The sequence below is a fragment of the Hylobates moloch genome, unplaced genomic scaffold (assembly GCF_009828535.3).
Source record: "Hylobates moloch isolate HMO894 unplaced genomic scaffold, HMol_V3 SCAFFOLD_15, whole genome shotgun sequence".
Classification (NCBI taxonomy): domain Eukaryota; kingdom Metazoa; phylum Chordata; class Mammalia; order Primates; family Hylobatidae; genus Hylobates; species Hylobates moloch.
The window spans coordinates 92,911,161-92,928,975 of NW_026652290.1; the positions used below are offsets into that span (position 1 = coordinate 92,911,161).

The window sequence follows — 17,815 nt, forward strand, 5'->3', positions numbered from 1 at the left end:
AATCCCATCACTTTGGGAGCCTGAGGTGGGTAGATCACATGAGCTCAGGAGTTCGAGAGCAGCCTGGCCAATATGGTGAAATCCCGTCTCTACTGAAAATACAAAAATTAGCCAGGCATGGTGGTGTGTGCCTGTAATCCCAGCTACTTGGGAGGCTGAAGCAGGAGAACTGCTTGAACCCAGGAGGTGGAGGTTGCAGTAAGCTGAGATTGCACCACTGCACCTCCAGTCTGGGCCACAGAGCGAGACTCCATCTCAAAAAAAAATAGGCCGGGTGTGGTGGCTCACACCTGTAATCCCAGCACTTTGGGAGGCCAAGGTAGGTGGATCACTTGAGGTCAGGAGTTCAAGACCAGCCTGGCCAACATGGTGAAACCCCGTCTCTACTAAAAATACAACAATTAGCCAGGCCTGGTGGCGGGCACCTGTAATCCCAGCTACTCGGGAGGCTGAGGCAGGAGAATTGCTTGACCTTGGGAGGCTGAGGGTGCAGTGAGCCGGGCGCCACTGCACTCCAGCCTGGGTGACAGAGTGAGACTCCGTCTCCAAAATAAATAAACGAATAAATTCCTGGCTCAGTCACTTGCTTCAGGTCTCTGCTCTAAGTCAGCTTTTCTGAGGCACTTTCCTGCCCCCCAAATCCCTGGTTCCATCCTCTTCACTCTGCTTTATTTTCTCTATAGCACTTATCACCCCGGACCTGGACATTTCTTTTTTTTTTTTCTTTTTTTTGAGATGGAGTCTCGCTCTGTGGCCCAGTCTGGAGTGTAGTGGCCTGATCTCAGCTCACTGCAACCTCTGCCTCCCGGGTTCAAGCGATTCTCCTGCCTCAGCCTCCCAAGCAGCTGGGATTACAGGCATGCACCGCCATGCCCAACTAAGTTTTGTATTTTTAGTAGAGACAGAGTTTTGCCATGTTGGCCAGGCTGGTCTTGAACTCCTGACCTCAGGTGATCCGCCTGCCTCGGCTCCCAAAGTGCTGGGATTACAGGCATGAGCCACCACGCCCGGCCTATTTTTTTACTATATGTTATTATTTGCCTTCCTTTCACTAGGGTATGAGCTTTTCCCGTTTGTTACCAGATGTTTCTACCTCCAGCACCCAGAAAAGTGCCTGGAACATAGCAGGTGCTCAATAAATGGCCTGACAAGTGAGTGAAGAAATAAGTGTAGGAATGAATTGAACTCCACTTACAGATGAAGAAAGTGAAGTTCCCAGAAGAGGCATGACTTGTGGGAGGTCTCACAGCTGGTAAGGGAAAGCCTTGAGATTCTAATCCATGTTTCCTTTTTTTAAAATTGTTATTTATTTATTAATTATTTTCTTAGAGACAGAGTCTTGCTCTGTCACTCAAGCTGGAGTGTAGGCATTTATGGGATTTAGCTGAGGGGAAGGTGAAGTGAGAATACATTTAGATTGGGCTTACAGGGATATTTTTATGTGGTTCACAGATATTTCTCGGATACTTAAACCACCTAATTAGTTGTCATGGTGTAGAAATGGCTTCCCAGAATGCTTCTATTGTGTAAGTTACTAACTCACTAGATGCGAGGCCACAGCCTACTAATGGCATGAATGTATCTTTTAGCGGCTCATTCCAGAAGCATCTGTGTAATAGAAATGTCAGGAATTGAAAGGAAGCCTGCGCGGTGGCTCACACCTGTAATCCCAGCATTTTGGGAGGCTGAGGTGGGAGGATTGCTTGAGCTCAGGAGTTTGAGACCAGCCTGGGCAACATAGTGAAACCCCATCTCTACTAAAAATAAATTTTAAAAAAATTAGCCAGATGTGATGGCCTGTGCCTGTAGTACCAGCTACCTGGGAGGGTAAGGCAGGAGGATCACTTCAGCTCAGGAGTTCAAGGCTGCAGTGAGCCATGAACATGCCACTGCACTCCAGCCCGGCGATGAAGCGAGACCCTGTCTCAGCAAACAAACAAACAAACCAACAAACAAAAAATTGTAAGTATTGAGCCAGAAGTTAGTCTGTGGAAACATTTCCCAAAACATATTTAACATAGTTAAATATAACATATAACATAGTTAAATATAAACATAGTTAACATATGAATGAAACTTTATGAAAGTTTTTCTTTTTCTTTTCTTTCTTTTTTTTTTTTTTTTGAGATGGCATGTCACTCTGTTGCCCAGGCTGGCATGCAGTGGCACGATCTTGGCTCACTGCAACCTCCGCCTCCCGAGTTCAAGTGATTCTCCTGCCTCAGCCTCCTGAGTAGCTGGGATTACAGCCGTCCGCCACTGCACCCAGCTAATTTTTTATATTTTTAGTAGAGACAGGGTTTCACCAGGTTGGTCAAGCTGGTCTCGAACTCCTGACCTCGTGATTCACCTCCCTTGGCCTCCCAAAGTGCTGGGATTACAGGCGTGAGCCACCGCGCCTGGCCAGAAGTTTTTCTAGATTTCCAAAAGATTTCGATAACATCACCAATACTGATTTGTGAAGCTGAAACTTGTTCTAAATTATAATGAATTTTTAAAAAGTTCCATCAACCACGCTAGAGGAAAGATAACTTACTTTCCTTTTCTCTTTGTAGACAAGGATATTGTGAAACATGCAGCTGAAAAAGTAGGAAACATCACAGAGGTGTGTCAGGCAGAAAATTAATAAGAACATTACGTTATCCTTTGGGATTTTGCAATGTTTGTGGTATTTGGCTCTTTTAAATATGTAATTTGTTATTATTTCATATTCTAAGTAAACTTTCATGTCATACAGTGTTTTTTTTTTCTTTAAACTTTATTTTCCTTTCTTAAAGAGGTCCCTCCTCCACCATCCCCGCGCTCAATTCCTTTAGCTGGATCCTTCCAGTTCATGATTGATTGGTTTAAAATATGGGTCGTTCAACAGCCGTGTGAACCCGGGCTAGTGGCTATACCCCTCTGAGACTGTTTTCTTAGTGGTAAAATGGAAATCATAATAACTTTGCAGGGCTGTTATAAAGTTTAAATAAGCCAAGTCCTGCAAAATGCTTAGTGCAGGTTTGGAATGAACCAAACGATGACAAATCTCAACCTGTCTTTATGCTGAGACCACTCCCCAGTTTCCGGAGCCGCGGCCACTATCTCCCCATGCGCATGCACACCCGGCTCTCCCTTCCAGGCCCTCCCCACCACGTGGGCGCGGCCTACCCTCCAGCAGGGGGTAATACGTGGTGTCAAGGGGCTACTTCCGGGATTCCTTCCCGTCCACTCTGGGGAACAACCCTTTTGTATGACTGGCAGCATCATTAGCCAGTAGTGATTAGAGAAGAGCCCGACGTTAGGTGCTTCCCCCAACCCATTTCGGAACTTCTCTTCCGAGTTAGCCAATTGGAAGCTTTGGAGGGCGGGTTCTCCTCTGGGGGCGGGACAGAGTGACGGGCCTCTCTTTTGGCTAATGGAAACTTGGCTGCTGGTAAGCTATGACCAGTCAGAAGCGAGAACGTCGGATCCTGGGGCGGGGCTGGAGCTTCGTCAGTTGAACTGCTCGCGAGGAGGGTTGCCCGTGGAGAAGGTGAGAGGCAGCGGGAGTGGAGGGTGCGCGGGCCGTGGTGGAGGTCTTAGGTGGAGGGGAGGGGGTTTCTCTCGGGGGAGAGTGGGCTGCGGTGGGCAGCTGACCTGGCCTTGTAGGAATCGGGAGGGAGGGTGCCCTTTAACAAGGGTAGGCGCTTGATTGAGGGGTTGTGAGGCTGAGCGCAGCATGTGAGTTGGGGGTGATCTGTATATGGCAGGAGGGTCTTCAATGGGGAAAGTTGTAAAGCAGGAGACAGCAGATGGTAAAATATAGAGATGTCCTGGCGATTTAGTAGGAGGTTTTAAGGCACAGGGTCATTACAGCGCACTATGATTTACAAGCTTTGATTTGGGTGAAAGTCGTGGGAAGAAGCAATATTGAGGAAGAGAGGGAAGGAGACCTCCAGGGATGAGCATGTACTTTAAAGAGATGTGAAGCCCTATTACGCCTGAGGCGTTTACTATGTGCTGTGCACTGCCAAGTGTTTTAGGTGAATTAACTCTTAAACTTACTCTACTGATGGTTAAGAATGTAGGCTCTGGTGTCGGGTTGAATCCCGAATTTGAATCCTGGCTCTGCCACTGATCATTACTGTGGCTTTGGGAGAGTTGTTTAACCGTTCTGTCGAGAGGGTTAAAGAGAGTTGTTGAACCCCTCAGCTTCATCATCGGTAGAATGACCTCATCTCTGTCTATACCATTGGCTAGCTTCACCCTCTTTATCTAATGAGAACTCCCACGTGTGTATTTCCAGCCTGGATCAATGCCCTGAACTCCAGACTCATATCGTGGCCGACTCTTCTCTCTTTGGAAGTTCATCTGACATTCGGACATAAACTTGTCCTAAACCAAACTTGGGGTTTCTTCCTTTCAACCTCCAAACCCAGTTGATGGGACATTCATCCTGCCAGGTACTAAGATCAAGAAACTTGGAGTGTTCTTTTGTTCTGTTTTTTTTTTTTGAGACAGAGTTTCGCTCTTGTTGCCCAGGCTGGAGTGCAATGGCGCAATCTCGGCTCACTGCAACCTCTGCCTCCCGGATTCAAGGGAATTACAGGCGCCCGCCACCACACCCAGCTAATTGTTGGTATTTTTAGTAGAGAAGGGGTTTCACTGTGTTGGCCAGGCTGGTCTCGAACTCCTGACCTCAGGCGATCCACCGCCCTCAGCCTCCCAAAGTGTTGGGATTACAGGCGTGAGCCACCGTGCCCAGCTAGCTTGGAGGGTTCTTCACTTCTCCCTTTTGTCTTATATATGGTCTAGCAGATTGCATTAGCTCTGTCTTCAGAACACATCCAGAATCCAACCACGCCTCACCAGCTCCTTTGCTACCACTCTGGCCTCAGTTTGTCTCCTGCTCTTACCTGGTTTGTTGCAGTGGCCTTCCAGGTGGGCTTTCTGCCTCTCACTGTTAGGGGGATACTAGTAGAACAGAAGTCAGGTCAGGTTGCTCCTCCTTTCAAACTCTCTCCTGGCTCCCACCTTACACTGCAAAAGTCTTCACCATATTCATGAGGCCCCAACCTATTGGGTTCCTCCTCCTCCCTCCCCTCAACTCCTATGACTTCTCTCAGTCACCTGGCTCACTCTGCTGCAGCCACCCGGGCCTCCTCGCTGTCCTTTGAACGTAGCGAACACATTGGCATCTCAGGGCCTTTGTACTCGCTGTCCCTGAACGCACTGCCACCTCAGGGCCTTTGTACTCACTGTCCTGTCCTTCTGGATCAGGTCTTCCCAGGTGTCTGGCTTCTTCCGCACCTCTTTCAGGTCTCTGCTCAGATGTCAGCTTCACAACCAGGCACTTGCTGACTACTCAAGCTAAAATAACTCCTGTCACCGTGTGGCCTCTCACTTGGCTTTATTTTTCTTCATAACACCACTACCTGATACAGATTATTATTATTATTTTTGAGTGGACTCTTGCCTGGTCACCCCGGCTGGAGTGCAGTGGCGCGATCTCGGCTCACGGTAGCCTCCACCTCCTGGGTTCAAGTGATTCTCCTGCCTCAGCCTCCTGACTAGCTGGGATTACAGGTGTATGCCAGCATGCTCAGCTAATTTTTACATTTTTAGTAGAGATGGGGTTTTGCCACGTTGGCCAGGGTTGACTCCTGACCTCAGGTGATCCACCCAGCTCAGCCTCCCAAAGTGCTGGGATTACAGGCGGAAGTCACCACTCCGGGCCTATTATTATTTTTTGAGATGGAGTCTCGCTCTGTCACCCAGGCTGGAGTGCAGTGGCATCATCTCAGCTCACTGCAACCTATGCCTCCCACGTTCAAGTGATTCTCCTGTTTCAGCCTCCCAAGTAGCTGGAAGTACAGGTATATGCCACCACGCCTGGCTAATTTTTGTAATTTTAGTAGAGGTGGGGTTTCACCATCTTGGCCAGGCTGGTTTCAAACTCCTGACCTCAAGTGATCTGCCCACCTCAGCCTCCCAAAGTGCTGGGATTACAGGCATGAGACACTGTGCCCGGCCCTCACATCAGTTATTGTTGGTTTATATCCACTGGGCTTCTTGGACCCCCCCACTAGAGTGTTTGACTCCATGTGAATATGGAACCCGGCACCTATAAGAGCACATGGTGTTTAAAAAGTGTTGCTTCTCCTATACCGTCCTCACCACCCTTCGGGGTCTCCCTGTGGCATGGGGCAGGGTTGCTGAACTAGGAGGGTCATATGTGGGGTGGTGGGGTCAGAGGTGGGGGAATAAACTGGGCAGATTGTGGTGCCCAAGGGCAGAAGGAACCTTTAGTGTCTGAAGGAACTTGGAGGAAATGCAGATTCCTGGGCCCACCCCCAGAGTTTCTGCTTGTGTATGGTTGGGACCCGACCTAGGAAGCTGCATTTTCATAAGCACTTGTGGTAAAGATTATGTTCCTTGGCCATCACTGTGGGAAACACTGTTAGGCTGGTTCAGAGTTTGCTGGAGCCACTGTGGTGATTGAGACAGCTCCTGACCCAGCTTGGGAGTCAGGGAGGGCTTCCTGCTGGAGAGGGGATTGGAGCTGAGACCTGGAGGATGACAGGGAATGAGCTGAGGGGAGAAAACCTTGGCTGTATCCCCAGTGTCTAGAACCCCATTCCATGGCATCTCCCATTAAATTCACAAGCAGTCCCTGAAGATACAAGATTGATTAAAATGGCTCTGCCCTCACGGGCTCCTGGTCTGTCAAATAATCAACAGATCACACAGATGGTAACAGGGAGTGCCAGACACTATTTGAAGCACCTTACATACATTAAATAATTTAATTCAACAACAACCCTATAAGGTAGGAGCTCTTATTATCCCACTTTACTGATGGGGGAAGGCCCAGAGAGGGCAAGTGCTTTGCCCAAGGACACACCAAGGATAAAGGCAGCTGGAATCTGAACCCAGAAGTACCCAGCCTGCAGCATGTGCCATGCTTAAGGTGTGAGGCCGCATTTGGGTTAGTTCTGGGAGGAAACAGGAGGTGGTCAGGGAAGGGCAGCTGGGTAAGGGGAAGGAGGATGAATGTTTCTGTCCTTCACAGTGGGATCCTAGACAAGCCTCAGTTTCATCCTCTGTATAATGGGGATGGTTATAATACCCACCAGAGAGCAGAATTTAAGGTGAGTCAGTCATTGGGTTAGTAAGTGTGCATGGTCCTTATGTAAGGCAAAGCGCCTTTGAGAGACAGTGGGAGTGGGAGTCTGGATGCCCCAGGGGGAACTGGGTTGCCGCAGTGTGCACTGTAGAGATTTCATTGCTTGGTTCCCCAGAGGGCTTCTCTGTCTCTACATTCTTTGGGGACAATGTGGAAAGCTTTGTTCTGTATTCTGGGGCAGTGAAGGGGGGGTTCTATCCAGCCTCAATTCACCCACCTGGTGGGGCGGTGAGGTCAGAATGGGGTCAGGAAGGGAGTCATCCAGGCCAGGCCACGTGTGTGAATGTGGGGCGGAGGTCTGCTGCAGGGGAGAGCCCAGCTAGGGTATGGCTGGGCTGGAATAATGTGTTGGTGGTGATGGGGAGCTGCAGTGTGGGGAAACAGCCATCAGGTGGGGGCTGCCAAGGCCAGTGATTTGCCCATGTCGGGTATAGGAGGTAGTGATGTAGATTTGTCTTTGGTGAGCCCAGCGTGGAGAGTTTTCAGCTCCGGCCCCCGGGTAAGAGCTGTGAAATCTGTGAGCTATCCAGGGAGAGCCATTTGGGAGGTGGAGCCAGGGGTGGTGATGTAACGCTGGAAAGGAAAGGGGTCATCCTAGTGAATGATGAGAGGGAGAGAGCTGGGGGCTGAAACACTGAGTGTAAGTGTCCCGGCGCCATGATGTCATGAGGCCCGAGAACTGGGTCAGGTGTGTGGGCCAGGATGGGGCCTGGGGGGCAGCCGCACAGTGCTCGCAGGGATGGGGTGGTGACGTCATGGGTTGGTGAGGGCGGGGCCTCGAAGGCACCGCTGGGATGCGTGAGGTCAGGAAGGAGGCAGAGGCTGAGAAGAGGAGCTGGGAGAGGCTCAGGACTGGAATGAAATCAGCCACCAGGATGAGCCAGTGGTCATTCCGAAGCAAGGATGGAGGATGCAGGTAGAGGGACAGGGTCAGCGGCGGGAGGGGAGAGGGGGCTTAGGGTCCGGGGAATCCTAGAAGTGGCGGTGGTGGTGGGGTCAGTGGGGAGGAGGGGTTGTTCAGAGAGGGCTCTCTAAAGGGAAGAGAGGTGGAAAATATGTGTGCGGGTGGAGTGGGGGTTGGGGATGGTGTTACAAGCAATTTGGGAGGGAACAGAATCCAGGTGAAATATGGGAGTGATGGAATACAGGCTGAAAGTGGGGTGTGTGGAGCAGAACCTTGAGCAAATATGCGGGAAGAATGCAGGTGGAATAACGGGGTCCATTGAAGTTGAATATGCGGGAGCTCTAGGAGACCGTGGGTGGCTGATGTAGGGAGGAGAGTGCGGCTGCCTCCCTGCCCCCAAATCTGGGAGAGCAGGATGGAATGAAGGGGCTTTGGACGGGAGAGAGGGGGCTGGTTTCCGGGGAATGTAGCATGAGGGTTGGGCTGGAATATGTGGAGTAGGAGGTTCTGCAGACAGGAGGGGAGGGGGAGTTAAGAATTCCGTGGCCATCTGGGGGACAAGTGACGGGCAGCTGGGGTCAGGGAGGCCATGTGGAGCTGGCACAGGTGTGGGATTTATTCCATCCGCAGTTACTGAGTACTTAGGACATGCCTAGAGGAGGGGATGGGGCCGGGCAGCAGGTGAAGTTTGTGGAGGTGAGAGAGGTGTAAGTGTGCAAGGGGAATTGAGTTTAGGCAGAGTATTCGGTGGCTCAGTGTCTGGGATGAGGGCGGGGTGGGGGCTAAGGACAAGGCAATGGGATGCCGAAAGGGGCTGCTCTTTGCGGGCTGGGTATGGGGGGTTTCTGCCAAGCAGTGGGGAAGGGGGAGTTGGCGGTGGGGATGCGGTGTGGCGGGCCCCCTTCCTCTGTGCGGTTTCCTCCCGGGAGTTGGGGACCACGAGTGGGAGCGGTGATGCTGTGCGGCTCCTCAGGTGTTCAGTTCCGTGGGTGCCTCCTACGCCTTGGTAACCCAGACGGTGTCACCGCTGATAGGTTCTGGGAGCCGGAGTGGGTGGGGTTGATGGGCGGGGTTTAGAACACCCAGTGGGGCGGAGCCAGTGCTGCCACGCACTGCATTGGGGTCAGGGGATGTGGGATATGCGGCAATTTGTTTGCAGCGAGATCGAGATGATTGTTTTTTATGCCATTGCTCTGTTACCCAGGCTGGAGTGCAATGGCATGATCTTGGCTCACAGCAACCTCTGCCTCCCGGGTTCAAGCGATTCTCCTGTCTCAGCCTCCCGAGTAGCTGGGATTACAGGCGCCTGCCACCACGCCCAGCTAATTTTTGTATTTTTAGTAGAGATGAGGTTTCACCATGTTGGCGAGGCCGGTCTCGAGCTGACCTCAAATGATCCGCCTGCCTCGGCCTCCCAAAGTGCTGGGATTACAGGCGTGAGCCACCGCACACGGCCGAGATCGAGGTTATTAACCTGGACTTATGAACCACCAGAGAATGAAAGCACAATTGCCAGAGTGTGAATTTTCCAGGGGAAGGGGGTCCCCGAATTCATCAGCCCTTCCAAAGTACTCTTCTCCCAAATGAAGTTGAGAGCTGTGATCTAGAGAGAGGTGTCTGTCAGGATGTCTAGGGCCCAGGCCATTGCCCTTGGGCCTCTGAGAAAAGGGATCTGTGGATGGGCCTGGGGGGTGGTAGTTTGGGAGCCCCTGAAGTGAACTTGCAAAAGGTTGTGGGACTATTCATTTATCTGCAGAAGGCTCAGAAATTTCATTAGATTCTCAAAGGCTCAAGGACTCTAAAAAGGTTAAAAATCCCTTACCTGGAGTTTCAAGGATCATCTTTTTTGCCTCACAATATTATATTTTCTGATATTAGATTTTATTTTATTTTTTGAGATGGAGTCTTGCTCTGTCGCCAGGCTGGAGTGTAGCGGCACGATCTCGGCTTACTGCAGCCTCTGCCTCCTGGCTTCAAGCAATTCTCCTGCCTCAGCCTCTGGATTAACTGGGATTACAGGCGCGGGGCACCACACCTGGCTAATTTTTTTGTATTTTTAGTAGAGATGGGGTTTCACCATTGTTGGCCAGGCTGGTCTAGAACTCCTGACCTCATGATCCACCTGCCTTGCCTCCCAAAGTGCTGGGATTATAGGCATGAGTCACTGCACCTGGCCTGCTCTGACACCCTTTTAAAAGCTCGGCTCGTCCTACTCCAGTACCCCCTGTCCCTCTTTCCAGCTTGACTTCTCTCCACAAATGTTTGCTGAATGAGTGAATGAATAATAATAAATATATAATGAGTATGACTTAATAAATTAATACTAATATTAATCATGATTCTTTTGTTGGCCATCATGTATTTATTTTCTTTCTTTTTTTTTCTAACTGAGTCAGGGTCTCACTCTGTCACCCAGACTGGAGTGCAGTGGCAAGATCACAGCTCACTGCAAACTCTGCCTCCAGCCTCCCGAGTAGCTGGGACCACAGGCATGCAGCACCACACCTGGCAATTTTTTTTTGTATTTTTAGTAGAAATGGGGTTTCACCACATTGCCCAGGCTGGTCTTGAACTCTTGAGCTCAAGCGATCCTCCTGCCTCAGCATCCCAAAGTGCTGGGATAACAGTTGTCAGCCACTGCGCCCGGCTTGGCAATCATGAATTTCTAGTATCCAGCATGTATTGGACACAGCAGCCTCCAGGTCACAGTACCAAGTACTTTTATATATATTGCCCAATGTAATCCTCACAACAAGTCCACGAGGTTGATGCCGTTATTATACCCATTTTCCAGATGAGGAAACTAAGGCACAGAGAGGTGAATTCGCTTTCCCAGGATGCCACAGCTGGTAAATGATGGAGCCAGGATATGAGGCCTGGCCTTCTAACTCATGAGCCTGGGCTCTCAGCTCCTCTAGGTTTCTCTCTCATCTCCTTCTCCAGCAACCTTGGCCATGGACCAGCCGGCCGGCCTGCAGGTGGACTACGTCTTCCGGGGTGTGGAGCATGCCGTGCGGGTGATGGTTTCTGGGCAGGTGCTGGAGCTGGAGGTGGAGGACCGGATGACGGCTGACCAGTGGCGGGGCGAGTTTGATGCTGGCTGTGAGTGTGCCTGCCTGGGGTGGGCTCGCCTTTCCTCTCCTGGGATCAGCTTCTCCCAGAAGATCAGGCCACCCTGAATCCTGCCCACCTGCCTCTTCTATGTCACCAGAAGCTTTCCAGTGTGGGGAGGGGTGTAGGTCTTGTTGCTCAAGCCAGAGACAGTGGAGTCGGGTAGAATCGGAGAGCTTAGATGCTGGGGCTGGGCAAGCGGTCAGACCTCAGGAAGGACTTTTCTCCCCACCCAGTCATTGAAGATTTGACTCACAAGACAGGGAACTTCAAACAGTTCAACATCTTCTGTCATATGCTGGAGTCAGCCCTCACTCAGGTAGGGCCCGGGTTGGCGGGTGGGGGTGGAGGGAGGTTCTGTCTTCCAGGTTCCTGGGGGTTGATGCTCATCTGATGTATGTAAGATCCTCTACCTTCTCTTTCATTGTGGGAAGAGGGCGATCATTTTCTTCTTTTACCAAGTGTAAATGCTTCATTTTGAACTTAATGATAGTTATTCTCATGTAGAAAATTTAGGTCACAGAGAAATATAAAGAAGAAAGTAAAAATCACTCCATCCCGAATACTGTCTTCTGTTAATATTTTGGTGAAAATCACTCCAGTCATTTCTCCATGTCTCTGTTTGTTTCCAAATACGTTGTGTGTGTGTGTGTGTGTGTGTGTGTGTGTGTGTGTGTGTATGCATTTGCAGACCTGTAATTATATATAGTTTATGTAATTTCCAAGGTATTCTGCAACTTGCTTTTTTTTGTTTGTTTATTTTTTTTTTTGAGACAGAGTCTCACTCTGTCACCCAGGCTGGAGTGCAGTGGCACCATCTCAGCTCACTGCAACCTCCGCCTCCCAGGTTCAAGCGATTCTCCTGCCTCAGCCTCCTGAGTAGCTGGGATTACAGGCGCACGCCACCATGCCCGGCTAATTTTTTGTATTTTTAGTAGAGACGGGGTTTCATCATGTTGACTAGGCTGGTGTGGAACTCCGGACATCAGGTGATCCACCCGCCTTGGCCTCCCAAAGTGCTGGGATTACAGGCGTGAACCACCGCGCCCGGCCTGCAACTTGCTTTTAAAGGATTCAGCGATATTTCATAAAAATGTAGTCACATCAGTGAATATAGCCATTCATTCATTTCATTTGCTGAGCATTGACAGTGTGCCAGTCATTATGGGGGACACTGGGGATACAGCAGTGAACAACAGATAAAACCCCTGTCCTCATGAGGCTGACATTTTGGAGAGACAGACAAATGAAAAAATACATAATGTCAGGTACTTAAAAGTTTTTGTTTGTTTGTTTGAGATGGAGTCTCACTCTGTCTTCCAGGCTGGAGTGCTGTGGTGTGATCTCAACTCACTGCAATCTCCGCCTCCTGGGTTCAAGCAATTCTCCTGCCTCAGCCTCCCGAGTAGCTGGGACTACAGGCGTGTGCCACCACACCCGGCTAATTTTTGCATTTTTAGTAGAGATGGGGTTTCACTGTGTTGGCCAGGCTGGTCTTGAACAGCTGACCTCAAGTAATCCGCCTGCCTTGGCTTCCCAAAATGTTGCAATTACAGGCGTGAGCCACCGTGCCCAGCCTAAAAGTAATAATCGGGGGGAAAAAGCAGGTTAGAACTTAGAGTGACAGGGATGGGTGGTATTTAGATATCTTTTTTTTTTTTTTTTTTGAGACAAGAGTTTTGCTCGGTTGCCCAGGCACAGTCTCAGCTCACTGCAACCTCTGCCTTTTGGGTTCAAGTGATTCTCATGCCTCAGCCTCCCAAGTAGCTGGGACTACAGGGCTGCCCACCATGCCCAGCTAATTTTTGTATTTATTTATTTTTTTTTTTTTTTGAGACACTGTCTCTGTAGCCCAGGCTGGAGTGCAGTGGCATGATATTGGCTCACTGCAACCTCTGCCTCCCGGGTTCAAGCAATTCTCCTATTTCAGCCTTCCGAGTAGCTGGAATTACAGGCATGTGCTATCATGCCCGGCTAATTTTGTATTTTTAGTAGAGACGGGGTTTTGCCATCTTGGCCAGGCTGGTCTTGAATGATCCACCTGCCTCGGCCTCCCACAGTGCTGGGATTACAGGTGTAAGCCACCGTGCCTGGCCTGAACAAGCGATAGTTTCTTAAAGGTTAGTTGCAATGTGGAATCTGCATCCTCATCAGTGAACTTTTTGTATTGTTACATTAAATTCCACTGACTTATCTTGCATTTTGCATGGATATTTTTTTACCTGTGGATGATTTTGTAACATCATGCATTGGTCATTTGGAAAATATTGGTTCACTAAGTTGCGTGGATTTTCCAAATGTTGACACATTTCCTTATATAATATCCAGAAGTCACATTTGTTAACATCCTCACCGATTTCCCCAGGAAAGTCTGTGAACACCGAGAAGCTATCAGACACCCAGTAGAAGATACAAGTTTTCCAAAATTCTAATTTTAAGTGCAAAGCTTGAATTTTGTTATTGGCAAGACATCCTGTTAGCCGTTTTTCTTGAAGTGACAGGCTCACTTTGTTCATTTTTGAGAAAATGTCTGCCAGATAGCCTGAGTCTAAATAACCATAGTTTTGTCTGTCGTTTTTTTTTTTTTTTTCAAGTAAAAATAGTGTTCCATGAAAAGTGGCGAATTTAGCTCAAAACTCAGATGCAGAAGCGCTTTTTCCTGAGACCATCGTCATACTTTGGCGTGCACAGAAGTACTTGGTGTGTGCTTCCCATTTTCCTGCACAGCATAATAAAGAGATGTGTCCTCTAGGGGCTGCATTCAATAAAATTAATAATTTTTACTGCTTCATCAAGAACATTCCGATGTTTCATTTCCTGTGTTTTATGGTTGATTTGCTTATTTACTTGTTTGTTTATTTGTCTTCCCCAGCCCCCCACTGAGACTGGGGAGATACAATAACCTCCAGTACCATTCGGTGCCAGGGGCTTGATTTCTGCTAAGGCACCAGCAGTTTTCCCCACCATTGCTTTTGTACCATTCGCGCACATGTCAACACAGTGAAAAAGACAAATGATGTCTTTGTATTATTATGAAAGTAGCTTTGACCTCGGTGGCCATCCCTGAAAGGGTCTCGGGGACCCCCCAGGGATCCGGAGACAGCACTCGGAGAGTCACAGGTCTAAGCTGTTCTCTGTGGTTGAGCATTTAGGTTCTTTCTGGTTTCTTCCTTCCATGAAGTCCTTGTGTCTGCCCTGGGCCGGGGCCATGTTGATCGCCAGCCTTCGCGTAGGAAAGCCTAGGCCGCCCAGAGAACGGGAGGAGCTGTGGCCCGGGTGTGTGCTAGGTGCCCTCAGTGTGGCGGTGGCGGGTGCTGTGGCAGCTCCTCCTCTCCTCTCCTGACAGAGTAGTGAGTCAGTCACCCTGGACCTGCTGACCTACACAGACCTGGAGTCCCTGCGGAACCGCAAGATGGGGGGCCGCCCAGGCTCCCTGGCTCCCAGATCGGCCCAGCTCAACTCCAAGCGCTACCTGATCCTCATCTACTCCGTGGAGTTTGACAGGTGGGGAGAAGGGGCTGGCTCCACGGCCAGGCTGGTGGGCGGGGTGGGAGAGGATGTGGGTAGACCTTAGGAACCCCGGGCACCCAGGCAAGATGACATTGGTTAAGCCTTGCCTTGGGAATCTTCCCTGTTGGGGTTTGTATCATTTAGTATTGTGTTTGGCTACAAGTAGCAGAATAACCATCACCAGTGCCCTAAGCAAACAATACATCAAACAAACAATGCATCACATAACAAGATGTCTAGGTAGGTGGCTGCCACCTGTTTAACTGTTCCACTAGGGACTCAAGCTCTTTCTTTTTTGTTTTTTTCCCTTTATCACCGTGAATGTGTTGGCTTTTTTTTTTTTTTTCTTGAGATGGAGTCTCACTGTGTCATCCAGGCTGGAGTGCAGTGCTGTGATCTTGGCTCACTGCAACCTCTGCCTCCCAGGTTCAAGCAATTCTTGTGCCTCAGCCTCCAGCGTAGCTGGGACTACAGGCACCCACACCTACGCCTGGCTAATTTTTGTATTTTTAGTAGGGACGGGGTGTTGTCACGTTGCCCAGGCTGATCTCGAACTCCTGGCCTCAAGTGATCCTCCCGCCTCAGCCTCTCAAAAGTACTGGGATTACAGGCGTGAGCCACTGCGCCGGGCTTGGCCTTTTGACTTCATCTTTATCTCTTCATGGCCACAAAATAGCTGCTGGATCCTCCAGACATTGCATCTATATCAAGGCAGGAAGAAGAGGGATGGGGCTGAGTTTGTTAATTGCATCTGCTGTTTTTACCAGGAAAAAAAAGTGTTCCCAGAAGCCTCCCAGCAGATTTCCTGTAATATGTGGCCAGAAGTGGTCACGTGAAAGGGATGCTAGGAAAATGAATATCTGGCTTTCTAGCCTTTACAGGGGGAGGCAGCAAGAGAGTTGGGAATGGCAGTTGTGTAGCTGGGTGACCGCGTCTGCCCCATGTGTTAGTAGCCACTGGATTTCTCAGTGGGAAGTTGCCAATCCTCTGTGAATAGCATCTCAGGGGGCCGTTAGTCACAATGGCCCACCTTTCCCCAGCCAAGCCAGGGTCACCCAGGCCAGGCCAACCAGAATCCCCCGCTGTGGCATCTGAATTAGGATTGTGTTTGGCTGCAAGTAACATGATACCAGCATTCCCTTCATCAGCAGTGTGCGACAAGGAAGTTCCCCCAGATTACACCAAGGCTGCCAATCCCAGTGGTCCCCAAATTGTTATATAAGAGGCTTTCAGAGGTGGTGACTGGAACAAGGGGTTCGGGGACAGGGAGGGGCCTTGAGGATGTGCTCGTAAGCCTCTAGGACAGTGCAGTTTTTGGAATCGTGTATTTTCGTACTCTGTGGCTCTCAGAGGCTGGTGTTTACCCTCAGGTGCATTCTTGGCCTCTGAGATGCCACGGTTCTAATCCTCCCTCCTCAGGATTCACTACCCGCTGCCCCTCCCGTACCAGGGCAAGCCAGACCCTGTGGTTCTGCAGGGCATCATCCGGTCACTGAAGGAGGAACTGGGCCGCCTGCAAGGGCTGGACGGCCAGAACCCTCGGGACACCCGGGAGAATGAGATCTGGCACCTGCGGCAGCAGTGAGTCTTGGAGGGGTGGGCAGCTGGGGTGGGTGGGGGCCCTCCCATCATGCACTGCGGGGCCCATGCTTGGCCCTCTGGGAGGATGACTGTCCTTCGACCACCATGTAGTTATTCTTTTTTTTTTGAGACAGAGTCTCACTCTGTTGCCCAGGCTGGAGTGCAGTGGCACGATCTTGCCTCACTGCGGCTTCCTCCTCCCGGGTTCAAGCGATTCTCCTGCCTCAGCCTCCCAAGTAGCTGGGATTACAGGCATGCGCCACCATGTCCGGCTAATTTTTGTATTTTTAGTAGAGAAGGGGTTTTGCCATGTTGGCCAGGCTGATGTCAAACTCCTGGCCTCAAGTGATCTGCCTGCGTTGGCCTTCCAAAGTGCTGGAATTACAGGCATGAGCCACGGCGCCTGGCCTCTGAGCCCCTCTTCTGTACCTTTGTGCTGGGTGGTGCTGGGGACATAGCGGTGACCAAGACTATCTTGGCACTGCCCTCCTGGGACTCTCAGTCCAGGGAGGGAGGCAGATGTGTTTGCAGACAGTGAAGGCTCAGAGTGGGTGGGGGACCTGACCCTGCCTGGTATGGGAGGGGTGTTCTTGGCAAAGGGAGCGGCATGTGCAAGGGTTGGGGGGAGGTTGAGCTCTATGTAGGTGAATCCACTTTCATGGGGTGCCCCTTTTGTGCTAGCCCCTCCCTGCCACTCACATAGTGCCCAGTCCTGGGGGAGATGGGTGCTAAGTATATAACCACCTGAGTATATCATTACAGATGGAGATGGGTGGGGCAGGAAAAGGGGCCTGTGCTGTGGGAGGCTGTCACAGGACTCCACTGGGGTGTGGGGTGGGTCAGGCACAGGGGCTGGGGAAGTGTTGTAGGCAGAGGGAACAGCCTGGGCAAAGTCCTTGTGTTAGGTGGGAATGCGGTGAGAACAAGGGAATGAATGAAGTGAAAGAAGCAAAGGCTCTTGGCGTATATATTCATGCCTGCCTTGTACTTGGTTCTGTTGGGGAGATGCATCTGGGGCTTGATCGCTACTGGGAAGAGGCCTGGCTCATTGGGGAGGACTAATAATATTTTTAGTAATAATATTACCAGTAACTAATGTTTATTGAACATTTAACTGTATGCCAGGGTTACTCTGTGCTTTATGATTAAATTCATTTTATCCTCACAGCCACCCCACAAGGTAGGCACTGCTATTACCACCATTTGATAGAGGCCCAGAGAAGTTAGGGAACTTGGCGCAGGTGACACAGTGGGTAATATGGCTAGGCTGGACCTTAGAGCCAGGCAGCCAGCGCCGAGTCTCTGTTGTTTCCCCAGCTGTTTGCACTGCTGGTGGCTGCAAGCCCAGGACAGATCGCTAAGTGCTGACCGGGAGGACCAGTCCTTATGGGAGCTCACGGGGCTGGGGAACCCCGCCGGTCTTCGGAGGAGCTCGCCTGCGTACTGCTGGGCCGAGGAAGGCCGCAGTGGGGAGGCCAAAATTTATCCTCAGGATCTGCTCTCAGGCTGTGTGTATGTGTGTGTGTGTGTGTGTGTGTGTGTGTGTGTGTGTGTGTGTGTGT

The 17,815-nt window shown here is 50.4% G+C and overlaps 1 protein-coding gene across 7 annotated transcripts in view; it reads left to right on the plus strand.

Annotated features, from left to right (window-relative positions):
• Positions 1-1,228: 1,228 nt before the first annotated feature.
• The window catches only part of CCDC61 (coiled-coil domain containing 61), a 28,535-nt gene continuing 11,948 nt past the window's right edge, over positions 1,229-17,815 (plus strand). The window contains exons 1-6 of one of the 7 annotated variants that reach the window (XM_032177086.2): positions 3,487-3,514; positions 4,268-4,424; positions 10,995-11,153; positions 11,399-11,481; positions 14,509-14,666; positions 16,092-16,253. In XM_032177086.2, coding sequence (XP_032032977.1) covers positions 11,006-11,153; positions 11,399-11,481; positions 14,509-14,666; positions 16,092-16,253 — 551 coding nt within the window. In that variant the 5' untranslated portion in view covers positions 3,487-3,514; positions 4,268-4,424; positions 10,995-11,005. Of the gene's footprint in view, positions 1,253-3,474; positions 3,515-4,101; positions 4,425-7,093; positions 7,113-7,167; positions 7,836-7,861; positions 8,064-10,994; positions 11,154-11,398; positions 11,482-14,508; positions 14,667-16,091; positions 16,254-17,815 lie in introns of those variants that run through there. The other 6 variants (XM_058428539.1, XM_032177085.2, XM_032177087.2 and 3 more) reach the window with 6 other exon arrangements.